Source organism: Vanellus vanellus (genome assembly GCF_965231255.1).
Source record: "Vanellus vanellus genome assembly, chromosome: 19".
Taxonomy (NCBI): Eukaryota; Metazoa; Chordata; class Aves; order Charadriiformes; family Charadriidae; genus Vanellus; species Vanellus vanellus.
The window spans coordinates 1,575,062-1,601,844 of NC_138924.1; the positions used below are offsets into that span (position 1 = coordinate 1,575,062).

General features: G+C 49.6%; 1 protein-coding gene across 1 annotated transcript in view; it reads right to left on the reverse strand.

Annotated features, from left to right (window-relative positions):
* GALNT17 (polypeptide N-acetylgalactosaminyltransferase 17) overlaps positions 1-26,783 on the reverse strand; it is a 225,474-nt gene that overhangs the window by 17,164 nt on the left and 181,527 nt on the right. Inside the window, exon 7 of the mRNA XM_082493169.1 lies at positions 191-376. Within this exon, the coding sequence (XP_082349295.1) occupies positions 191-376 (186 nt within the window). The remainder of the gene's footprint in view (positions 1-190; positions 377-26,783) is intronic.

Sequence of the window (26,783 nt, forward strand, 5' to 3'; positions counted from 1 at the left end):
GCGTACAGTAGGAAATCCTCCAAATTCTGCAGGTTTTGCAGCATCTCCGTCACAGCCGAGGGAGCTCTGCTGACTCCGGGAACGCGATCGACGGTATTTAAGGCTCTCCTTCACCCAGGGGCACTAAACGCTCTACAATTCAATTTTTTAACCTAAGTGAAGGCTTAGGATAGGGGTGCAACGACTGTACCTCCAGCGGCAGGTTCCACGCGATGTAGACGTGCGATTTGTAGTCGTCCATCCACACCTCGGCCACCCGCAGAGCGTTGCGCTTGGTGTAGAAACCGATGTTGTTGTTGTAGGGCTTCTTCTTGCGCTCGATGTGAGCCACCCTGGAGCAGGGCAGGACCTCCATGCTGCCGCCGCACAGCCACACCTGCAACACAACCACACAACGGCGTCAGCGCGGGGCTCTGCCGGGATGCGAAGGGTCCACGTACAGATTAAGGAGAAAGAAGTGGTGGGGTTCGAGGTTTTTATAATACCCTGGGGAGAGCAGGGCATCACGCCGTCTGGCTGGCAAGTGGAAACCCCCGGCCAGGTTTGGTCTTTGCTCAAAGGTGAGATACACGGGGAGAATTTAACCTGCGCCCAGAGCAAAACACATGTCAACTTTAAAGGCATCAGGTACCCAGCACGCGGCATGAATGCGTTGCAGGATCGGGTGCTGAGTCTACAGTGATGTCTTACTAAATAGAAAGGATCAGCGACTGGAACAGTTGAAACAATTGCAAGATCTCCTCCTGCAGAAGGGATGACTCAGTGAAACATATGGCAGGGACAGATTTCTCCCACTTGAAAACATTTGTTCATTATTTTTCTTTCACGTGCGGTTTAAAATTCCCTTAAATCACAGTTTGCAAGTTAATAAAATCTTTTGAGATCTTCTTTTCATCGCATGTAAAAGGAATTCAGAGAAAGACACGCCATACCTGGGTTCTTCCCTCCCTGTTTGCGTTCACCAAGAAGTCATTTATCTTAAATGAAAGAGGCATACCCAGGACACCGGGCACTGTGCGACCGTTACAAACACATATGCCAAACAGGCCTAATAATCCCAGTTTCGCCTATTTTGCGGTCTGCTCCGCACGATCATATTGCACAGTTGTTACGACACCCATCGTTTCTGGGATCTCTTCCAGGCTCACCACCTTTTATCCCATCTGCGTTCCCTAAATTTTACCAACCCTGCTCAATCCTCTCTCCCAGCAGCGCGAGGCGCCTCCTGCCCGTATCAGCTGCCCTTTTTAACCCCGAAGCGGTGGGTTTAGCCCAGCCAACGCGGGGCACGGACACATCCCAAGCCCGGGAGACACCAGGAAGGGGCAGTGCAGCGGGGAGACATCTTCCCGCGGGTAATCCTGCTCCTCCTGCTCCAACTAGGGCTACCAAGATGATGAGGGGACTGGAACACCTCTCTTATGAAGAAAGACTGAGGGAATGGGGTCTCTTTAGTCTGGAAAAAAGACGGTTGAGGGGGGACCTGATCAACGCTTATAAATACTTAAAGGGTGGGTGCCAGGAGGATGGGGCCAGGCTCTTTTCGGTGGTGCCCAGTGACAGGACAAGAAGGAACGGGCACAAACTTGAGTATAGGAAGTTCCACCTAAACATGAGGAGGAACTTCTTTACCTTGAGGCTGGCAGAGCACTGGCACAGGCTGCTCGGGGAGGTGGGGGAGTCTCCATCTCTGGAGACATTCCAAACCCGCCTGGACACGTTCCTGTGCAACCTGCTCTAAGGTGGCCCTGCTCTGGCGGGGGGGTTGGACTGGATGATCTCCAGAGGTCCCTTCCAACCCTGTGATTGCGACAGATTATAGGAGCCCACATCAAAAAACTCAGCACCCCGTTCTACCAGCTGGTGCACAAACGTAGCAAAAAGATGCCATCTTGCCCCTGTTCTGCTGTTTGACCATTCTGAACACATTAAAGATGATTTTGCACCTCCAGAGCGAATTCAGAGCCGGTCTGTGAGACAAGGGGCATTCCCCGTCCCTCCCATCCCGCCGCGACCACGCTCGCCTCTGCCCAGCAGTTTGTTCTCCTCGAAGTTTCGCAAGAGGCCACAGGCTGGCAAAGCAAATAAGAGGTGAACAAGGTAGTTCTAAAGAAATATATATATATATTTAAGGAAAAATTCCCGAGGCAGCAGTTTGACACAAACTGCCTGTGCTTCTGGCCTGCTCAGTTCTTCAGCGTCTCAATGTCTCGGTGAAATGGGAACATCGAGCTCTGCTCTTGGGTGGAAGATCCCCAGCACCACCTGTCTTTGTAGTTTTGGGGATTTGCTAGGTTTTGTCCCGATTTGAGAGAACAGTAAGTACTTTAAAAACATAAAAACCATGATGTAATTAAAATGTCATTTCCCAGCAAGCTTGCCTCGAGCAGTAAAGGTGCAATGTCATCTTTCCATGCTTTAGTTAAACAACTCATACGGCTTTAGGATAAGACAGCTTTCCTTGACTTCTGGAATATCTGTACAAACTATCTTGAAATACACGTATCGTAATAAGCCGAGAGAGAGCGAGTGTTGGGCATCGTGCTTATTCATATCTACAAGCCAGTTCCAGAGAGATCAATAAAAAATTATTTTGAAAAAGGTACTTAGGCAAGGAAAGGCCATACTTCTATCTCCTAAATAAAGCCTAAATTGTCATTATAAATTAAAAGAAATCTAACTGTTTTTACAAGGCAGTCATAAACATTTCTGCTGGTAACAACAGGAGCAAAGAGAACTATTAAACGGGAATCGGCCGAGTTGCACTTGGCGTCACTGTCCTCCATGTACAGAGGAGTAAACCACGGCCCCAGGAAGACGTTGCTTGTTCCCATGTGGCCTGGCAAGGGCTTTCTGTTCCTGCTGACACCCAAACCCGCATGTGAACACGTCCACAGGTGACTACAATCCAGGGGACATCCTCCACGGCCACAAAGCATGGGGTGCACTTGCCCCACAGGCTCAGCGTGATGCTCTGGTTTCGCACTAAGCATGACTGTGGAGCAGTGAACGGCCCCGAACTTTGGTCTCTTGGCACCAGAATGAGATGAGCTGCGAGACACCGCGACCAAAAGGGCTCAGCAGACCTCCATCCTCCATTCCAGGCTGGAAGTCATCACCTCGCCAATACCCTGATGTCCCAACCTGCGGCAGCGTCACCCCTGCGGCACTCGGACCCCGAGGGCAGAAGGGTTTTTGGGAACCTTCATTTATGTTCCTATTGAGCAGCCATCTGTCCCACCAAAGACCTTCAACAAATAGATTACCCTCCTATTAAGTAGATTTTTCGTTTTCATAGCAAATAAACCTACAATCCCTTAAGATACTCTATTTACTGCAACGAACAGCATTAACAGGACAATCGGTCCAGCACATCATTGCTAATTCCTTGAAGGATTATCTCTTAGTAGACGGGTAATCAAGAGCCAGCGCAACATTAAGACCAGTCAGAAAAAATAAGGTCTTGTCAAATTTGTTTAGCCTATTTAAGAAGGCAGAGTCTTTTATACTGCTTCCTACAAAGGACGAAATCATGATCGCTTCATTTGATAAAATACGCACGGACGGTATGTAAAGGCACGTTTCAAGACTCAAGACAGAGTACTTAACGCAGCGGGTTAAAGACAACGAGCAAGTCTCGAGTTTCTCCCTTATTTTCTGACATTCGAATTTCAACACGACGATTAGCTTGCCATTCATCCACCCGTAAAGAGAGGCAGAATTAAAAATAGAAGCATTCCCCTCCAGTAAATGACGGTGACTCAATAACTTCTCCATCAGTCTGCACACAGGAGAAATCAAACAGACAGAAAGACGCTTGGATTTATAAATAACCAGTAAACACTAAATTCTAGTGAAGAAATCCCAGAGAAACAAACAGAAAACAAATCCATCACCCAGAGATGGTTGATGTGTTTTTCAGAAAGCCGGTGGGTAATACACTTGCAATTATTTTCCCCAGCTGTCGTGGTTTGGCCTCAGCCGCCAACACAGAACCAAGCGGCCGCTCGCTCGGCTCCCGCAGCCGTGGGAAAAATCGGCAGAAAAGGGCAAAACTCGTGCGTTGAAATACCGTAAGTTAACAGAATAGACAAAGGGGAGAAGAAAGAAAAACAATAACACCGGTAAAGGAATATAAGAACGCGATTACAGTACCGCTGGGCAGCGCACCCACCGGACCCGCACCCACCGGACCCGCACCACCGCAGCCCACCCCCGAGTGGCAACCACCTCCCTCGCCCCGGCTAGCGCCTCTTATAGCCCGGGCATGGGTCACGTGGGATGGAATGCTTGCCTCCCCTGCCGGCTCCTTGGGGAAATTAACCCCATCCTTGCCGGAACCAGGACACAAGCAAAATGTGACTGTCCCTAAGACTTCAGCGTGGAAAAAACAGCAATTCCTCTCAAGCAGTGAAATGTCCCAGCACAGCTGATGTTCCATCGGCCACCTACTTTCTAAAAGCTTTTGCACGTGCCGGAGGCAAACTCCGGTTAGCACGAGCCTTTATCGCCATGCTCCAGTGACGGGGAGACCCAGTTTGCTTTCTAATCACCCTTTGGAAGCCCGAAGGTGTCACGGGTGTGTGAAAGCATCTGTGAAACAGCCGACATCTCAGTGACCTGCGCTGGGGACAACCCACAATGGGGAGCAGATTTGGCGTGACGCAGTACGGCAGTAGAGCTTCAAAGGAGGTCCAGGTGCCTCTCTTTGTGCGCGGGTACCTCCCAGTCAAGACATCAGCATCTTCTCTGCCATCAGCCTTCAGGCTTCCATAACCAAAGTTGTTTTTACAGTCCTCTTATGGAGCGCTCTATACGTCTTCATTCCTAGGATACGTCCTTCATTCGGCGAGGATGCGAGCAACTGTGGCGTTTGGGAATGTCCTGGAAAACAGGAGTGACTGGGCCGGTGACACCGGACTGCGAGCAAGCCCAAGGAGGAGGCACCAGGGCATCGCCTGGGGAAGAGCACGTCCCCCCCACGGTTACGGCACTCCCGGTAACGGAGGGAGAACAGAAGACTGCTCCAAAACGCAGCGCACCGACGGTCCTTTGTGTATGCAAGCCAGGACAGCGGGAAAATCCCGATTTCACTTGACCAGTTCATTGCAGCAGCCGCAGAAACAATCTCCCAAGTGTTATACAGTTATGAACAATTACCGTCCACAATCCCCTTTGCCCTCAAAAATACACTGCAGCTATCAATTTGCTTTGCTGCTGTCTGCCAGAGCCAGCAATTACTCCCAAGGAGCGTTATTTAAACAAAAGGGCTTTTGGCAATCTGCCTAACACCAAAGGAGCCAGGTAGGCAGAAAAAGGTGACCCAGAGGAGATCTGCCACCCAGGAGGGCGCCGAAAGCCCGTCCCGTGCTACACCAGGCTCAAGGCATCGTCTGCGCTCCGCAGTCGAGCCGGGTTAGAAATACGCATCGGAGGGGTCGGCCAAGCTCGCGCCTTGAGGTTGGCGGTGCCGGTGTTATTAGTGCCTTCCAAGTCTGGTTTGCTTGGAGGGAGCAACCCAGAAGATGTGTTTGGATGCCACCCGGGCCAAGCAGGAGGATGCTGCTGAGCACGGGGGGCTGCTCCCTCGTCCTTCCCAGCCCTCCCCAGCAGGTCAGAGCTGCTCCCTCCACCGCGTGCTGTCCCCCTCCGCTCACCCCCCGGAGCAGGGCTTCCTCGGGGTCCATCCCTTGGGTGCAGGCGCAGCAGCGCTGAGGTCCAGCCAGCACCCGCTGAGCAGTGAGGGACACACGCAGGGGCTCCGAGCAAAAGAACGGGTGGAAAAATGAACTTTGAAAACAGAGGTTTAACGCATATATATTAAGAAAACCTTGTTCCCCCCCCCCCTCCAGCCTTCGGCAAGCAGTGCGTGCTATGCCATGGTGCCCACTGGCAGGGCAGAAGATAAAATTAGTAAATTAAGGAGAATATTTTCATCAGAAAATACTGACGCAGGGGCTGCTTCCCTGGGATGAGAGAATAACTCGTACATCCCGCTTCCCGTCACGCGGCTGCAAGCCGTACAAGGGAATTCGGGCTCGCCATCTGTTTTGTTTTTTTTTTTTTTCCCCAAAGAAAGCCGACATCAGTAAAAGAAAGAAGGACTTCTGCAAGATCAGAGGCAAAACTGGGGCTGGCCCCCCTCCCAGCCGTGGTGTGCCAGGATGGTGCCCCATCCCAGCACAGCACCTTCTCCTTTCATCCATCAGCATCTCCAGATGAAAACCCATACTATTGCCGCCCTGGGCTGCGGCCTTATATAATGCTGTGCCTCCTCATCACCCCTGGGATATCATTAATAATAATAATAATTTAAAAAAAAAAATAAGAAGGGACAGTGACTACCTTGGGTCCCAGACGCGGCGTTCTAGCTGGAGCGCGGCGTGACATCCACGATGAACACTGACAGCTCCCATTAAAGAATCCTGACTTTAGTTGCTTTTAACTTTGCCAAATTTTAACTATTCAGACTGAAATATATCCTAGAAGAGCTCCAGCCCGCCTGCAGTTAATGCAAAGAGACATCATGTCTCATGGTGTCAAGATGAGTCTGTAAGGTAAACTTTTAATCTCTGAATGTATTGTGACAGAAGGAAACAGAAGGGGGGGGGGAAAAACCCGCTCTTAACTTTCATTACACAAACTCCAGGCTTTTTCAGCTGATAACTTCATTTCTAAGGTGATTAGCAAAATCGTGCCTTAATTAGCAATAGATTTCCCATTTAACAGCTTTGCCTTATCTTCGCCCCCCTCCTTTCTTTTAAAAAGTAACTTCCTAAGTTAAGGGAAAAAACACAATTATACCCAGGGCAGCTAAAATAATAAGGAACGTATCAGAACAAAGACCTAAATAATAAAATTGAGAAACAGCAAAAAAGGCAAAGAAATAATCATTTCTCCACATGCTCCCTCGTACAGTTCTGAGAGACGGTATCTCTCCAAATTATTCCTTTTGTCAGAAGAAACAACGCTTTTACAGATACATTTCCAGCTACGTATCCAAAGCTGTTTGTGTCCTTCCCGCTCCCGTCTTGGCCATGCCCCATCCCACCTCCTCTCTCCACACCGCGGGAGGACATCCCCAGCGCCAAGCTCCCGCTCCCACATCCCGGTGCCCGAGATGCCAGAGCAGCAAAGGGGTGAGGAAGGGGATGAAGAAGTCGCTCCCCACCACCTCTGTAATTCCTCGTGCCCGCCGGGACGGCGGCGACGTGGCTGGAGCGGGCGCTGCTGAGGTGGGGATGGGCAGCCCAAGCCGAGCTCCTCACCCCCGGGCAGTGGGGTGACGGAGTCCCACAGCTATGGCTTGAGCAAGGAGACGTAAACACACTGCGGTTTTGAAACAACCGTCCCTTACGCTTAAAATCCCTCTTGACAATGGGATGCAGGACCTGCCTGTCGTTTGAGCATCCTCAGCGCAGAGCAGAGGCGGTGTGTTGGCCTTACTTCCTCTCGAAAGCCATACGGGTTGGTACTCACACCGAGTATAATTTAGCTGTAGTACCTTTATTCCCCTGGCACAAGGTCCTCGTAACATCCCGGAGAGAGACACGTACCACAGCAAGGCTGTTAAACCCAAATATTGATAAATAAACATCTCCACGCCATTAGCTGACGCCTTTTTACGGGCGACAATCAGAAGTCGTATGACTCACACACAGCAAGCTGGATAATATTTTCTATTTTATATATATACACACGCTCTATCCCATATCATCGCTGAAGTGCTCCTTCAAGCTATTGTGAATGCCCCTATCTCATGTAACAATCACAGCAAGAGCTTCAGGAGAAATGTTAAGTTGAATTACATGAAGGTGAGTTAAGAAATCACATACAGAGGGGAAAAAAAAAAAAAAACAAACAACAAAACTGGAAGGAAAATCAGCTCTCTCTGAGAACTTTTTACTCCCACTGCAGTGGAATATAGTATTCATGATCTCTGCAGGTGGACACAAGCACTCCTTGAAGAGGATTGCCTTTAATTTGGATATGTGGATTTTCACAGATCACGTCAAGGCAAAACCGGTGGTGTGAGAATTTGTACAAAAGCAGCGAATGTACCACCTTTGAGGCCATTTTGCTATAGATCCAGCAAAGGTGCAGCGTTGTACCTACAGCCAAAACCAACAGCCACACCAACAAGACGGTGAAGCGTTTCTAACTATGGGGAGACACAAACCCTTTGGTACGTTGACCTCAGAAGAAGGCAGCACAATGCATGCATGGACAACCTCTGCACCCAACACAGACCACCTTGTTGGAAATCTCAACACAACTTCGCCCTGAACAACTAACAAACCATCTTGGAAACCTCTCTGAAGAAGCTAAAGAGACTCGGCATTCCGCAGCTGAACCAGAAAAGGGAATTTCGTTGCTAAACCTGTAGATTTGCTTTCTCTCTCATGAGGCCACGGAAACCCTTTCCGAGAGGATCAGGGCCAAGCAGCCACATCAGGCGTGGTATTCATGTGCCATCTCCTTAAAATATAATTTTTGCATGGACCGTGTCCTAACCTGACCATCTCAGACCATGTCCATTCAGGCCAAGAATGGAAATGGGAGGAGAGAGTATTGAAAACATTGCAAACAATAAATTCTTTTTCTTTTTTTTTTTGGCATTCCTTTTCTCACATTTTATCCTCATGGATGACACCACTTTGGACAGGCTCCTGTCTGTGTTGTGCCAGACCAATAACAGAAATGTCCAGATTGTCCAGTGTCCAAATGTCTTACCTTTCCTGCGGAGATTACTAAATTCGCTCCCTTTATTACAGCCCCTTAAAAATGCCAAGTAAAAGTGGAACTGAGGTGCACAATTCACAAATCCTAACCTACAGCCATACCAGGCAACAGCCGTGGTTTTCATCCTCTTAACTCAGCAAGGAACATAAATAGTTTAACATTTGCCGTATCGGAGACGTTAGAGTAAAGCCAGTTTCACGTCAATGCAAAGCAGTGATTTCTCTGCGCTGCCGCAGTTCAAGGAGAACGATACGCGCACCCCGCGATGGTGTTTGCTCAAGCTGGAGGCTCTTCCCACGCAAAATTTATGCTGTGCTTCTCCAACACACGCCACACAACCCGTTCTGAACAGCGCCCCGTTCCTGGCCACAACAGGTATTGATCTGACTTTTCCCACCAGATAAGATACGTAAGAACAGGCTCGGTGGGAAGCGACGTTTAAAAGACCCCAATCCCAAAGCACAGCGCAGGGAGGGTTGGCTGTAATGACAAGCGTCCACATCCTCTGGGCTCAGAAAAACTGCTGAAAAGAGGCATTTGGCTTCTCAGTGCATCGGGCCCCATGTTTTAATTGCTGCAAAATTAAAGTATAGCAGCCAGAGCAACCGCAGCTTTGTCATTTTAGCGCTTTCAAAAGTTGTATTTAAAAAAGAGGAAGAGGGTATTTTTAAATCCACCTCTTGCAAATGCTTGGTGAAACTGGAGAGGTGCTCTCACACCTGAACTCCCAGCCTCGGCTGGGAGCTGGAGCCAAAATTTCTACCGCCACGCTCCCATATGGCCGAGACAGGCATTCCTGCGGAGCACAAAGCTCCGGTTACGCGCAGAAGTGATTTGCGACTATATATAAATCTGGGTCTCTCCTAATAAGTTTAGTACTAAAATTCCTCAGCGCTCTCGTGTTATCTGATCAGCCTTGGCAGCGTGACAAGGACCTGATTACGTTGTAACAGTATAATGCAAAGATTATTACAGACTCGTAAAAGACAAGTGCCTTAAAAACAGCATCAACAATACCTGTAAGCCCTTTCAGAAGGAGAAGAACATGCTGGGCTTTATACGCTCGTAGCACGGAAATTACTGACGGGATTTGACCCTGAACTACTTGGAGGTTGCTCTTTTTTTTTTTTTTTTTTTTTTTCCCCCTATTGCCAGTAATGTACCAAAAGCATCTTGATCTCGTTTTCCTATTACCATTTCTGTCAAAGCTGTAAGAATAAAATAGCGTAAATAGTTCAACAGAATTTTGATCTATTTTTCATGCAAAAAAAAAAAAAAAGCCTTTGGAGAAAATTATCCGCAGACCGTTCTTCGAACTAACACGATTCCACGTGGGGAGCAGCGGGGGCGGGGGGGGGGAGGAAGGTGCCATGCATCATTTTAACCAGAAGAGGCAGTTCTGAAACAGAATTATTTATGCAGAGAGAGGCAGGCGCATGACAGAGCGGCTCCCGGGCTGACAGCACCCCGGCTCCACCGAGCTCCTTCCAGTCCTCCTAATTCCAGCACATCACGACTGCGGCTTTTGTGATCTGTAATTACAGATGTCCTCGGAGCAGATGTTGACGGAGATGGCTGCGGAAGGAAGCCAAGCTCCTCCATAGATGTTCAGAGGTGGACACGATTGAATGTGACTCAGCCGATCCTCTGCAGAAAACTGCTCAAGTAACTCGTCAAAACCCGCGGCTGATGAGTTCAGAACTAGAGCATGTAAATATAGAGGGAGGAAATGTATGCGGTGTCTGTGTGTGTCTCTGATTTGATGTGAATGGCTATGAGCACGCGCAGACGCGTCCGCACACGAGGTGCTTCACGCCGTGTCGGTGCTCGAAGCCAGACCGACAGTGCTTCCTGAGCTCCCTGATGGTTTTTTTTCGCCACCGTCTTTCTCCTTCCTTATGCTTGGAAAGGATTCTGAACAACAGCGTTGAAACAAAGTGTTAGGTTTATCTCGGGCCCCCTGCCTTCATTTTAGGTCTTGTTCTTCTTCAGGAGGGGCTTCAAAGGGTCCTGCCCATGGTCGGTGCACAGAGCTTGCTCTGCTACCCAGCCGCCGAGGCAGAGGGAGCTGGATGTGTCTCAACCAGGATGTGTCTCAACCAGGATGTGTCTCAACCATGCGCCATTCTTCATTTTATTGCTATACTGTGATTGATCATGGGTTAGACGGGAGGGAACGGTCAGACCTGATGTCCAGAAGAGCTGGAGGGAGCCAGCCCCAGCCCAAAACCTGTTGCCTTGGCTCTGCCGAAACCCAAGAGCGATGCTGCGTTGCCACAGACACCTGACTGTCCCTTCAGTAATGACCTCCGGGCGGCTCGGGCAGCGCGAGCGAGAATCGGAACCTAGCTGTCGTCCGGCCCTTCTTTTAGAGGGGAAAAAGTACCTGCCCAATTTAGGGAGATAAGCCATCCTCGTCCGTCTGCTGCCCAACGCGCTCCCCCCGCTCCCAGCACCGAGCCTGCTGCAGACGGACTTAGCGTGTGCAAGTTTGAAATGTTCAAGTGAAGTCCAGACCAGATGGTTAGAGACCAGGGCAGCTCTGTCGTCTATTTGCCAGTCACTCTGCCATCTGCTTATTTTCTCTGGCAGTGTTAAAATCCCCTCTTCAGCGGAGACGTCTCGTACTTTGAAATAATGAATACTTTGCAACTCAAAGCAAGTATGAAAGTTTAAAGCCCGAGCGATTGCCGTGGCTCTGAAGCTATCATCAGCAAAACCACTGATAACTGATTGTCACAGCCAGCCTTCACCCTCCGCTAAAAAACGATGTTAACATTCCGATACATGTGCAGGTAAAGCATTGTGCAAAGACTCTCTAAGATTGATAACTTACTAACAGCTGCTCAACTCGACATGGTAGGTTGAACATCACTCCTTCAAGTCCGGGCAACTCCTGCAACATTTCCCGTCAGGACAGAAGAGCCGCTTAGCTGGAGCTGTGATTTTAAATTTGGAAGCCCTTGTCTTTGGGCGCAGCGTTTAGGGTGGCGCAGCTGCTTGATCTATCCATGAAACACTCCAAGACCGTCGAATTACCTTGGTGGCCGTCCATCTGGACTCTCTCTTTCATCTTCAGTTTTCAGAGCAAGCGGCCAGGGCTCATACTCATCGTTAGATGTTGGTTTAATAAAGGCCACAGCATCTCCTTGATGTAGACATACTTCGGGTGCATGACAACTGACTTCAGAGGACTTGAACTTGCTTACAGCAGCCAGAAATTCAACCCTTCAACTAACGAAAGCAACAGCCGAGAGGACCGACGCTGTGCAGTGAGCAGGGACAGACTTGGAAGGGATGGAAGCAAAAACGTGTCTGATGCAAAATGTTTTTGTTTTGTTTTGTTTTCCTCCTGTTATACACAGCACTGTTTAAAAACAAAGCTGCGTTCCCATTTTTATTACTGACACTGCTCCTGGACAACCCGATCTTGATCAAAGCCTTGTTTGGATATTAAGTCCTGCCCCCCCCTGAGATCAGCAGCACAACCCCCGTCGTCTCTCCCAGCGCCGGGATTTCAGCTCTCTCTAACCGGCAACGGCAACAGCTTTGTGTCAAATGCAGAAGGATTCACATGGGTTTGATGAGGGCCGTCGTGGACACATCTGCATGCCCAGGTGTTAACGTCCTCCACATTATGAAGGGCCTTGTGTTGGTGGCGTTAAAGGCAAATGTAGCTTGGTCAATTCACACTTTTCCCTATCTACAGTGAATTTACATGTTTGGATTATTTATAATTATTAAAGAATCACAGGGTACCGTAAAGAAAATAATCCAGATCTGCTGGCAAAGCTGCTTGCATGAGCCCTCCCTAAACCTCGTTCAACAAAACCCAACGAAGGCAGAACATATTTATACTGCACTGTTTGGGGTGACTCAACCCACTGGAACAAGAGCACCTTTGGTCGCAGCTCCACTAGGAGATCTGAGATGACACGAATGTACGGAAGAGCAGCAGTAACCCTTCCCCAGCACGGCCGCATCCACCTCTGCCTACCTCCAACTGGGCACCAGTTGTGCCCACGTGTCCCACCGCTACGGTAGGAAAGTGTCCTTCATGTCTGCCCAGAAAGCATCTTGCTTCACATTAGGTCCCCTTATAACCCACATTGCAAATGTCTCCTTTGATCCATGGCACCAAACTAGTAGGGTAGAGACCAACGCAGATTTGACAGGATGAGGGGGAATGGCTTCAAACTGGAAGAGGGGAGATGGAGATTAGATCTCAGGAAGAAATTTTTCACTGTGAGGGAGGTGAGACAGTGGAACAAGTTGCCCCGAGAAGCTGTGGCTGCCCCATCTCTGGAGGTGTTCAAGGCCAGGTTGGACGGGGCTTGGAGCAACCTGGGCTGGGGGGAGGTGTCCCAGGACTCGGGGGGGCGACTAGATGGCCTTCAAGGTCCCTTCCAACCTAAATGATTCTATGAAACCCTACCTCTGCTGCTTGCAGGCTCCAAGAGCCTGTTACAGCCGGTGCCCCATTCCTGAGGAGCACGTATGAATGCTCTCCCACTCCCAAACGCCCAGCCATAAAGCATCTCCTTTCTGCCTCCCTCAGGGTCTGGTCACAGCATGGACACACCACTTTGTAGGGCATCACAACTACTGATTTTTCATGTAGCTGGCTGTTGTGCTCATTATGTTGTACCTCTTCAGTGCAATTTAACGACGGCGAGAGCCACGCGAAGCTTTAGCCCCGCGCTGTCCCCAGGTGACTCCGGCATGACCTGGCTGCCGCGCTGCAGGAGAGGCGGCAGGAGCTGCTCTATCAGGTTGCCCCTTTGATCATCTTTGCCAGAAGAGCCAGCTAGGGGGGTCTCCGCGCTGGCACGGTGTCTGGCCACTGCCCTGACCGCTGCCTGAAGGTTAAGCGACACACGCGCAATCGCTGTAAATCAATCACGCGTAAGGCTGCACGTGACCGGTCCAAGCAGGAGCCTTAGGCGAAAGATAAAACACACAGGCACACAACCACCTTCGTGTTTAAGTATTTGTTTGTGCTTATGAAAAAACTGAAATATCCCAAATCTTTTAGTTTTCCCCTGCAGACGTACATAGTATATAGTCCAAGATGTGTCTTGGGGAGCAGAGGGGTGGGCAGGAGAGCCATAGCCCCCCTGGCCCCGCGGTGCCAGCCTGGCTGGGCGCGTGGCTGTGAGCATCCCAGGGCTGCCGTCCTCCCTCCTCCGTGCACCTTCCATCGAGCTCTGGTTCTGTAACGATTCTGATTTCAAACTGTTTATATTAACGCGGAGAGGAAAATACGCCTTCCCTATGCTCAGCTCCTGCAGCCAGGATGCACAAGAGCATCAGCACTGGGACCACGAGAGGTTGTGGAGACACTGTTCTTGATCCTCGACTGGGCAAGTTTCTGGGAAAGCCGATCCGACTCTGAAGCTTGGCCAGCTTTGAGCTGGAAGTGGACTACAGCCCTCCAAAAGCTCCTTCCAGCCGGAATTATTCTACAATTCCTGTGCAGAGATGCTTAAGACAGATGTTTGGAGGTCACAGTGAGGACGCCTCTGGGCGAGGGTAGAGGAAGTGAGAAATACTGTCTTGGTTCTTCCACCGAACATCTTGACAAGTTATTTCTGTGCTATCTACCTTTGTTCTCTCCTTTTACAACTCATGTAGTCCAAGTGAGATACAATCACATGAGCAGAGAGGCTGTCACAACACAGGCGGATGGTTCCTAGTGCAATGACAGTCTACCCTCAGCTGAGGCCGTTCAAGATACCGGAATATAAGGAATTATTTTTTACAGCAGGACTTTTAGGGATATTTTAAACTTAAATGTCTACTATGGTGTTTTTCAGATGTCTCTAATCTCTGAGTTCTGTGAAATTTTCCAGCTCCCTTCAGGAACTTCTCCAAGTTAGATTATTGTGCATCATATAGGAACTTTTTTCCTACCCTTTTCACAGACACTGCAAAATAATTCCTGGACAGTCAGTGTCCACAGGTACCAGGCTGAAAACCTGGTCTGAGATGCTTTCTAGGTTCCTTTAGAGCATAGAGGAGATGGGACCATCCATCGTGTGATTCTGCCAGACTAGACAACTAATCCCGAGTGAGATGGATCAGGGTACATAGTCCTTATTGTCCACGGAGCAAACAGCACGCAAGGACCCGAACTGCGGGTGGGGGCTATAAGAACAACAGGCTGGTGGACAAGGAAGACGTGGTTAGGAGTCTTTTAAAGGTCAGTCTACTTCAACTGATCAAAGACGTTCAATAAAATTGTGACAGAGACGCTGAATCAGGAGAAAAGAGATGGGCAACACAGGCCTATTGCCAAGTGTCGAAGGATAAAGCTTAAGGAATTCCGACGTGCAATAAAAGCACTGTTTTTTTTCTGAACAGTCAAACCTCTCAAGTGAATTAAGCTGTGCTGGAAGCTGGTGAGAACAGTCATTTTCCCAAATGCTCTACAGCTTGGCTGCAGGAGCTTCATCTGAAGCCTCTGGATCAAAGCAAATCAAACCACCCCTCAACGGATCATAGACCCGCTTCATTGATTTATTTATAAAGTTTAGGAACTAATATTATTTATTTTGCACGAAACGTACAGAATAGAGATAGTGGTAAAAACATACACTAACACTTTCATGAGTTCAATCTGAGAGGATACTCTTTATGCATGTGATACTCCTGCGGTTACCACACTTCTATGCTTTCCCTCGCCCTGTTACGTATAAAGGTCTTGCTAAATATTTAATAGATTTTAAGAATTTCAATTTTAAGTCCCCAAACGCATAGTTCTTGTTTAAGATCACTTAATATCCACTTGTTTCTATTTTCATATTACGTCCCTTTTTAAAATCACTTAATATCCACTTGTTTCTATTTTCATATTACATCCCTTTTTAAAATCACTAATTAATTTACTCCTCAAAAAAATCCCCCTAACCCTCTATAGACTAATGACGCCCTCAATCCCTGCAAAAGGTACCGCGAGCCCGGTTAGCGGCACCGCATTTCACCCAGCACAGGCCAATTTCAAGATTGCATTTTATTAACAGGAGCACAGTCCTTCTCCGTTCTTGCCTGACTCCTCTTGTCCTTGATTTTGCCAATTAGACATAACTGCGGTGGAAACGATACGATCCCACAACGCTGGTTTCAGACAGGCTGTCACCCGAATAGCTATTAGAGAGCCATAAAAAGAGCTCATAAGGAATTATTTTTTTCCCAATGAAGCATATTGATAAAAACAATTAATGTTTTCACTTATTTATATGTATCCATACTTACAAACATACATACTCAGATATTTTATTCTAACATGAAGAAACCAATTACCATTCTCCGTAACTCAAAAAGCACCAGGAAGTACGAAAACGGTGATTATATTCTAATCAGACATTTCCAGGGAGAATATTTCTACCGTTTCAGCTGAAGCCTGCAACAGCACACAAAACAGACTCTCGCCGTAGAAATTCGTCTTTAAGTCAGAACTGCTATTTGCCAAGTCTGCCAAAATCGGGCTGCACTTCAGGCTGCCCAACGCGATGCCATTCACCTCCTACGTGCATTCCCACCCATTCCCTCGTGGCCCACACCGCTTTGGCTGTGGACATCTCAGCAGCGTTATGAACGCAAAGGCTGAAGGCAGCACAGGGAGTACCATGCACATATGAGGAGACAGAAGGAGAGCAACCCCTGCGCCAGGCAGTCTGACTGCACTTTTCCATGGATCCCAGGCGTCCTTCTCATCTGGAGCGTCCCATGACTCCAGGCTCCCGTGTACCCAGAAGTACAGAGTCCAACAGTGTCCCCCCGGTGGGAAAATCACATCCTTTGCACTGCGGGGACGTACGCCTTATCTACGCTGCGTAAAGATGACGACAACAAGCTGGCTTTGTACGCACACTGAGACCGCCCTCTGCAATGGCAACCATGTGGTGGTATCCACGGATGAGAACGAAGAACGGGGCAAGCACATGGTGACACCTGCCCCCAGGTCCTTCCCAGCTTCAGGCAACCTGTGGCTTAAGGACTCCCTGAGAAAGAGGTGGAAGTCTTTGTATACAATAACTGTCTGCGGATTTAATTTCATATTATTTCCAGGAGCAGCCACAGGGAGCAGCTCACTGTTCCTAAGTGCCTACACAAGCCAGGCCAGGGCTCCTGCATGTCATGACCATGCTATGTCTTGAACATCACCATCTGTGCTTTTATTTCCCATCTCTCACCAACTAATTTGCTTCAGGCCATTGCCAGAAGAGGGCTCTGATGGCATTTAATGCGATGGGGCTTGATGGGATTCAAGACGGCCCCAGTACGTAGGGTTGTTGTCTTCCTCGGCTGTGTGAGACTGCCTACACTCACTTTGAGCTGGCACCAACAAAGGAGGGATATTTTTTTAATAAAAAAAATTACTTGTTACCCTTTGCCTGGAGAAGGGCATGCCATCTCACGGAGAAGGTCTGGTCTCTCTAAAAATGCTCCCACTTTTTCCTTCGGCCTCTAAGAAAAACAACAAAGCTCTAGATCGCTGAGCACCATCTGACTTTGGGGGCTTTGCTCCTTCTCAGCAGCTTTGCCATCCAAGGCCAGGGCAGCCCTGCTGCGATCGCCTGGACAGCAGACCATCTTTTCATTTTATTACACGTCTGCGCAAAGAGTCCAGGGAATAGCCTGAATTTCTTTCGTATAAGCAGCTCTCTTACAGGAGGGCTGGCTGACGCAGCCGCGTTTCACTCGGTGCTACCACAGCTCCTCCACGTCAGCTGTCTCCAGAGAGCAGCTGAGAAGATGTGGGCAGTGCGGTTTCACGGGAAGAAGATGAAGAGCGAGCGTTTCCAGGCAAAGGATGTATGGGAGGAAACGGGCAAACAGGAGCCCACGTGACGTGGTGCAGGTAGGACGGCACAGGACCACTTGCACTTATCACAGGGCTGAACTGTTGTGTTTGGCCATGCTCTGCCTCTACAATGAAGCAGAAGAGGACTTCCCAGGCTGGGCTGCATGCCATACATCTACAGGTCTTTGGTGGCATCAACACCCAGAGGCAACAAGCTCTTTGTTTTGGATCAGGACAGAAAGCCAGCAAAAGCACTGCTGCTTTGCAAGTACTCATGGCCGCTCCCAGCAAGGGCACAGTGAGGCAGGTGTCCACAGCTGGACACTGACGGCCAGCATTAACCATCCTACCTCCTGGGGACAAGAGAGTTCTGCCATCAGATATTACATCCTCAAGAATCAGCAAGTTTAAGGTCCTTCATCATGTTGTCCACCCATCTGGCCAAGTTCCTGGTACACATCTGCTTATACATCTAGTACCTTAGAGATACATCTAGTTCAGGCCAGGGCGCCACAGCTTCTGAGACGGCCCTGCTCCATGGAGGGGACATCCCTGTTCTCTCTCTCAGCTGGCTTAAAATATCGAAAGTCACCTGTTACAACACGCTGGCACACCAGGGATGGGAAGGGCAATGGGACCTGTTGTGTAGGGCCTTCTGGTGGCTCCATGGACCTTAGTGAGGCACCAGTGAAGGACAAGAGCAAGTCCCAGAAGCGGCTGTTGATGCCCAGGTGGGGTGGGTGGGCGCTTCTGTATCAAATATTCAAAATGCTCGGTCTGTGGAAAAAGGCTGTGCTGTGGAAAAAGCGATCCCTGTCATTTAGCAGGAGCGCGGAAGGATGAAAGACATCACCCGTTAACAGTCAACAATTAACGAGGCCAGACTGCTCTCAGTTATGTTGGTCTGAGCGACTGAAAAAGATGGGTGCTCCTGATGTAACTGTCACCGAGCTAATTTATTCTGTCGCATTTTCCACCGTGTATATGAAGCCATTTATCCTAAGCCATTTACCTAAATGAAGTATCACGTACTTACAAACAAATCAGCGTACGGCGGTTCCCCAGCCACGTTCCAAATTCCGCCTCACCTAAAGGAGAGGTTCATCCGACTTTGGAGCCCACTTCAAGCTTTACTCCTGCCTCTCCCAAGCGCTCACAGTCACTCACGCATCTTGAGCCAGCTTTCATTAAGTTGAGATTAAAAGGACTTTCTCCACCGACAAAATCATAAAATGGAAAATGTCTCATTTCAGCTTTTGCCTCCAAATACCGGGCTTGCCATTCAAGGGCGCACCAGCACTAATAACTTTCTTGCTGAAGCAGCTACTTCTATTTTATTCCTTTCAAATGCATGACGGAGGCTACAAAGCCCAGAGCAGCGGCACGGGACACGTTTTTAAGACCAGCTCTCCGGCACGCGTGCACTGGGTTTTGCTCTGGGAGCCTCTGCCACTCCACCGATACAAAGGACGGGGATGGGATGTGCCCCGCTGTGTTCTCACACTTATACCTTACAGGTATTTGCTGTGTATTCAGTATGTGAAGGTCTGGCCGTATCTGAGAAGAGAGACGAGTCAAAAGCGTCTACAAAGTTTTTCCTTAAAAATGTGGAGTATGGTGGTTTCAGTGAAATGCCGCCAAAAAGGAAATGTAGCATTGCAAGATAACGGATCAAACCTCATTTAGAGCTCATCAGAATGGAGAGTGCCTGTATCTTTGGTTTTGCATTAAGTTCAAAATTTATAAGAAATTATAATAAATATGAAAGCTCTGAATGGAGCAAAATTTCAGATTTAGCAAAACAAAACATTCTCATCAACTAGAGCATTTTTAAACTTCAGTTCTGGAAACTTTTCAGGCTTTTTTTGAAATGCATTTCAAAACCCAAATGGAAATAATGAGTTTTAGAAACCAGCATGTATAAAGTGAATAATGCCGAAGAAAAGAGACAATGAGCAGCGCTCTGTCTTCAGGTCATGACGACATTATGACTCACTTCTCATTCGTTTAGATTTCAACACCAATTGTTATTAGTGCCTAATTCATCAGCGTTCCTGGGTTTGGGATGATTTTCAAATGACAAATATAGCAATTCCTTGTAAACGCACAAACCCACGGGAGACGGAAACAAAGCGTAACAGCAGAAGATCCCACCTCGATTGCTCCCACTGAGTTTTTTTGAACCGTTTGCCCATCGCTGTGGCCTCGGAGGCCGGGCAGAGGCTGCCTTCGATGCGTCCCTCCGCTCTAGCGAGGAGAAGGGCTGCTCCAACGCTATTCATGGTTTTCCAAGTCACACCAGCACGTTAAGATATTTTATTTGATTTTACCTGTAAGTCACCGGGCAGCCTTAAAGTCACCGTAGACCTTAAAGCCTTCAACAGAATTCCTTCTAAAATGAAGCCTGGGCCACATTCTGGCTCCAGTTCAAATTACATTTGTAAAGTGCGAGCCAAGTCCCTAAAAGAAAATGGAAATACTTCCATCCACTTCGACAGGCTTTAAATCAGCCTTAAGTGAGGTCCCACGCGCCGAAGCCGGCGGCGGTTCGTTTGGGAAGTGCCAACGCCATCATTACCTACCCAGGGATACCCATATTCTGACTGCGATCGGAATATGCTTGTAAAACTTTTTTTTTTTTAATTATTATTATTTTTTTAATTAAAAAGAGGCATTCAGGTGCAAAAGGATCTGCTCCTCTGAGGCTCTGGGTCTGAAAAGCGCCTCTCAGCTCCTGTCCTGGTTTGAGGTAAAACAGAACCAATTTTGTTCAGTAACTTCGCTTCTTAGCGGGGCCTCTTCTAACTACTGAAATTAACTGCATATTGTGCAGACAGTGTCCACTCTCTCTTTGAAGAGGGGTAGAGGGGAGCATCTGTCGGTCCCATCTGGGGTCCCTCGGGTCCCCAGTGGTGGATTTGGCCTAAACCACGACAGCTCCGCTTCATTAATCTAACCGGAAGCCGCTCATTGATCTTCCCTGCACATGAGCGAGGCCGAGCACACGTGTCGCGGTTTGGGCCGCGTTGGCCACTGAGATGAAGGACAGACGCTCTGAAGCGCCGTTACACACGTTGTGCTGGAGTACGAGGAGGGCAACGAAGCTGGTGAAGGGCCTAGCAAAGAAATTATATGAAGAGCGGTTGGAGGAGCTGGGACTGTTTAGTTTGAGGAGGAGGTGGCTGAGGGGAGACCTCATCACTCTCTACAGCTATTTGAAAGGACACTGTAGAGAGGTTGGTGCTGGTCTCTTCTCACAGGTAATTAATGACAGAACAAGAGGGAATAGCTTCAAGCTCCAACAGGGTAGGTTTCGACTGAACATTAGGAAGGAATTTTTCACAGAAAGGGTGGTCGGGCATTGGAATAGACTGCCCAGGGAGGTGGTTGAGTCATCATCCCTGGATGTGTTTAAGAGACGTTTAGATGTGGTGTTGGGGGATATGGTGTAGGGGAGAACTTTGTAGAGTAGGGTAGGTGGTTGGACTCGATGATCCCAAGGGTCTCTTCCAACCTAGGCAATTCTATGGTTCTATGATTCTATGACTTGTAAATTCCCTGAAACAAATGGTGAGAGACAAAAGACAGGGAAGGCCCTCTGAGCCTCCCTGAGGAATGTCTCAAACACTCCCAAGGACTTTGAGACATGGCTGTAGCCGAGGGGTGGATACTGTGGAGTGTGGACAATGTGGGCCTTGTGCTCAAAGAACTGACAAGGCTGACACCTTCTTATCTCGTGTGTGACCCAGGAGAGAAAACTCATCTGGGCAGCACAGGATGCATCTGGGGGGGTGGGGGAGGGAAGTCTTGTGGAGACAAGGTTTTCTGCTCAACTTGTGAAGCTTGTTAGTTTCTTTGTTTTGGGGGCCACCACGTCCAATAACGACCTTTGCCTCATTATCCACGAAATGCATATTAAAGTTCACACCCCTGCATATGCTAATGAAGATTATTGAGATCATGCTAAACGTACATGACTATAGGACTCGTCTCTCCACCCCAATCATGCTACGCGTCGCCTGGGGGGGAGAGAAACTTGAGCATCGTAACAGCGGGGCGGGTCATACCGATACCACGAACATAAAAGGGGAAAGTAAGTGCCCCTGCAGACCTCTTTTCTCCCTGGAGAGAGACTTTTTTTCCCTGGAGATCCACAGAGGAGCGCTCCTACGAACCAGAAACCCCCGTTGGCTGGACCAACGCTGGGACCAGGACCGGTGATCTCTTTATCTCTCTCTCTCTCTCTTTCTTTATCCCTCTGTTTCTCTTTCTTCTCTCTTTTTTTTTTAAAGTTAAGTATGTAACACAAGGCATACCTTACCACTTGCTATAATTCATGGTATAATTTGTTGTGTATCTGTTGCGAAGTAACACAAGGCGTACTTTATCACTTGTCATACTTTGGTTTACCATTTGCCATAATTTGTTATATACCTAACCAATTATCGTGGACGTAGTTAACACATATATCAATCACTGTGGGAATCTAATAAATGGTTTTTGACAGTTGTCTCACTTTAGTCCGCACTGTTGGGGATTTGCGAACCTGAGTCACTTCCCCCCCTCTCTTGTGAGTGGGGCGCTCACATCTGCCTTATTGCCGTGGAGAGCCCAGACAGGGACAGGCTGGGGTTCTCCTCCTGCCCCCTTGGCACTTCTTTGTATTTTTAACTTTCTTTCTGAGGGTAGAGAGCAAGTCAAATGGTTCCCCCGTATTTTTGACTACGCGCTATCCCGCTGACAGCCCCACGGCAGAGCAGCCGCCCATCTCCTTCCGTCGCTACCCGACCCAGCTCCGAGCCGACGAGGCTGCCCAAGCCTTCGGCACCTCAGGGGAAAGAGAGGGTCGGGCTCGGTGGCCCCAAACCTGCCCCGCACCAGGGAAGCACGTTAGAGGTACACGCACACAACGACAACGCGTGTATCGGTGTACGAGCGATAATAGGGCTTTGTATATGCTCACAAAGCATATAATAACTTACCTTGTTCTCATTTGCTATATTCTGTCTGTCATGGTTTGGGTGCTTTTAAATGTCTTTAGAGCTATTTAGAATTACTCATCCTTCTGCGGCATGAAATGAGAATCTGAACTCAAACTGCTGGTACAGAGCTTGTCACTGACTGTTTTCATCTCGGTATAATTACTTTTGAGATAGATGCCTTCGCCAGAGAGAGGGATGACTCAGCTTTCCCACAGGCCAACGCGCTCTCCAACACCCTCTCGCTATAAGAAAACCTTTGCTGAAGGTGTTTGGGGTCATCCTCCACCTAAACCCCAGCCGAGGTCCCCTGTCCGAGCCCAGCCTGGCTCCAGCAAGGATGGGGCAGGACAGAAGTCTCCAGCAGAAATCCCTCCAAGGAGCCACAGCCCCGTTGGGGCGGGCTTGCCAGCTACCAAGAACTCCATTTCCATGAAAAATACTGCAATTTGGGGATTCATTCTCACCAGTCACAGACTCACAGAATGGTGGGGTTGGAAGGGGCCTCTGGAGCTCATCTCGTTCAACCCCCTGCCAGAGCAGGGGCACCTCCAGCAGTGGCACAGGACACGTCCAGGCGGGTTTGGAATGGCTCCAGAGGGGGAGACACCCCCCCCCCCCCCCCCCCCCCCGGGCAGCTGTGCCAGTGCTCTGCCGCCCGCACAGGAGAGAAGTCCCTCCTCAGGTTGAGATGGAACTTCCCATGGTCATGTTTGTGCCCGTTCCCTCTTGTCCTGTCTCTGGGCACCACTGGAAAAAGCCTGTTCCCATCCCCCCGGCACCCTCCCTTGGAGGATTTATAAGCGTTGATAAGATCCCCCTCAGTCTTCTCCAGACTAAAAAGCCCCAAGTCCCTCAGCCTTTCCTCATAAGAGAAATGCTCCGGTCCCCTCATCATCTCCGCAGCCCTTTGCTGGACCCTCTCCAGCAGTTCCCTGTCCTTCTTGACCCGGGGAGCCCCGAACTGGACACAGTGCTCCAGATGTGGCCTCCCCAGGGCAGAGCAGAGGGGGAGGATGACCTCCCTCCACCTGCTGGCCCCACTCTTCTTGATGCCCCCCAGGATGCCATTGGCCTTCTTGGCCACCAGGGCACATTGCTGGCTCGTGGGCATCCTGTTGCCCATCAGGACTCCCAGGTGCCTTTCCACAGAGCTGCTCTCCAGCAGGTCAGCCCCCAACCTGTACTGATGTGTGGGGTTATTCCTTCCCAGATGCAGGACCCTAAACCCGTCTCAGACAAGGGGACCAGAGCAGAAGTACAGACCCTGCTCTCGCGGGGCTTCTCAGGTTTGACTTGACACTACACTGATTTACTGGGAGCACTGGGAGAAGACGCACACAAGGTTTAATTATGGACGCTCCTCACCGAAGCCATACAACCACACCAGCAATTAACCTCTCGGTCAGCAGTGTCGGTGTCAAGCCCATCTAACAGCAGCTGCTTTTGATTTCTCGTAAGCTCCATGCACGTAGGAGAGAGACGGGATTTCGTTTCATCTGTGCTAAGATCACCCGTCACTGGGTCACACACGTGCTGCACAAAGCGCAGCCGAAGCCTTGATGCTGCCAATGGCATCTTGTGATGATGGCAGAGGGACTTGGGTTTAGTCCCAGATCTGTAAAATCTCTTAAAATGAACTAATAGCAGCTGTTAAGCAAATGCACGGTTTAAAGGTAGCAATTAATTTATGCGCTGTCAGGGGTCGCACCCCACGCTATCTGCGGCTCAACAATTAAGCGGTATTTAACTCCTTCCAAAAGGCAGCAACAATTACGTAGGACAATGGTATTGTAGTTGCTGTATTTCTTGACAGTGCTTTGCTTCGACCAAAACCTATTGTTGTATTTCATTTTCACACTGGTAGTGTTTCCCTTTTTGCATTTTTCTAAATGAAAACCAAACCCCAAAGTTTTCACACACCAAAAAAGGAAAAGAAAGCTGAAAACCATTCTTTTTTCTGCTTTTCCCTTCCTGCTCCGGAAAGAAAGCATTGAAAAGCTGTCGACAAGTCAAATACTTTCATAACCAGCTCACGGAATATTTTTTTTTAATTGTTGGGTTTTTTTTTTTTTTTTTTGGCATCGGCAAGAATAACACTGTTCATCTTCCCAAGGTGGAAGATGAGGACTCAGCGGAGATCCGGCGGCAGCTGAGAGGGGGTGGCTGAAGCCACCACCGTCACCTGCCCAAGTTAGCACAGGGCTCACAGACGGATGGACCATCTCCATCCGTGAGCTGTGAAGGGCCACGACTGCCACGACAGCTTTAATCTTGCGCTGGATGTGAGTTAACAACCTGAACTGGGAGCCCCAACCCTGCCGTCGGGGCTGTGCAAAGCCTGAAGCTCCCATCGAGCCAACCAGCCTACCTGCACGTGGTGTCCCACTGTTGGCAGACCTTTCTTCAGATTCACGGCCAGTCCACGCTATACTTGTTTAGCTCCAGTCTTTCATCCTACATGTGGCTTTGCATTAAAGTGAAACAGGAAAAAATGGTTTTAGCGGGGAGTATCTCTTCCCCTCCCGGGATTTCACAGCGAGACCTCTAACTCAAGCTCATCACCTCTGTTTTTCCCAAAGCCACGTAGAAAGAGAGGAACCTCCACAAACAGCTTTACCCACCGATGTCAGGGTGGGATGGATCATCCCTCCAAAGGCGTTTGTCTCCCTCTGATCTGCAGAGAGAGCCCAGATGTGGGGCCAGAGACAGAAAGGCATTTCAAGATAGGCGAGATGGATATCATACAGCTCATCCGCACATGGGATTATTTAGGAAGGGCTTTGGCCAGGGTTGGCATCCCCATGCGCCCGGCCCTCTGGAGACCAGTGCGCTTCTATGTGGGTCTGGTTGGAGCAGCATATTTTAAGCCAAAATCAATAAAAAATTCCTACGAACCTCACCAGACGTTGAATAATGACTAAAATATTGAGTCACCAGAAAGAAGCTCAAGCTCTTACTAGGTCCTTATTAAGCAGAATAAAGAGATTAGTTTAAAAAGGAAAAAAATAGGCCTTCACCTCTGCAGGGTGGACGCAGCCATGCTATGGTCAAGGCCGTGCAGGACCCCATGTGCTGTGCTCCGCGGGACGCGGGTGGGAGCAGACGCTGCCACAGCCCCCTCGCTGGGCATCCCTCCCAGCCTCCGCATGCCTCCCAGCCTCCGCATCCCTCCTCTGCCCCGCATGCCTCCTCCACCCTGCATTGCTCCCAGCCTCTGCATTCCTCCTCTGCCCCACATCCCTCCTCCACCCCGCATCGCCCCCAGCCTCTGCATCCCTCCTCTGCCCCACCTCCCTCCTCCGCCCTGCATCCCTCCCATCCTCTGCATCCTTCCTCTGCCCTGCATGCCTCCTCTGCCCTGCATCGCTCCCAGCCTCTGCATCCCTCCTCTGCCCCACATCCCTCATCCGCCCCACATCGCTCCCAGCCTCTGCATCCCTCATCCGCCCCGCATCGCCCCCAGCCTCTGCATCCCTCCTCTGCCCCACATCCCTCCTCCTCCCCGCATCCCTCCCATCCTCTGCATCCTTCCTCTGCCCTGCATCCCTCCTCTGCCCCACATCCCTCCTCTGCCCCGCATCGCTCCTAGCCTCTGCATCCCTCCTCTGCCCCACATCCCTCATCCGCCCCGCATCGCTCCCAGCCTCTGCATCCCTCCTCCGCCCCGCATCCCTCCTCTGCCTCGCATCCCTCCCAGCCTCCACATCTCTCCTCTGCCCCACATCCGTCCCAGCCTCCGCATCCCTCCTCCGCCCCGCATCCTGCCTCCTCTTTGCCAACTCCTTCCGAAAGCAGGGATTCATTGGACCAAGTTTTAAGCAAGGCTCGTTTTGGTTTGCCGTGAGCTACTCGCAAGAAAGGCACCTCGTCCCTGCCGGTCACCCAGGCTTCCCCGCCTGCCCACAGAGAGGGACGGGCACTGTTAGAGGATGAACTGCACTCACAGAAGCACCCAGCTCCTGTCCGGCGCTAGCTAGGCTAATTAAGACTAAGTATCTAATTTCTGCCCAACTCTGTTTCAGTACAACAAATCCCACTGGCAGTGTCGCTGTGCCAGGGAAGAGGTTTCTGCTTGCTGCGAGATCAGGGAATTGAGCTGCAAAAGCTGTTCGGCGCAGGCAGCCCGAGGGCTGTTCTACACGTGTTATTACACCTACAGGAACTACAGGAACAAACCCAAACACTGCACAAGCACAATCACGATGAGGTTCACACTGTCATGGCCACTGCTGACCAAACGGTTCTAGGTTCCT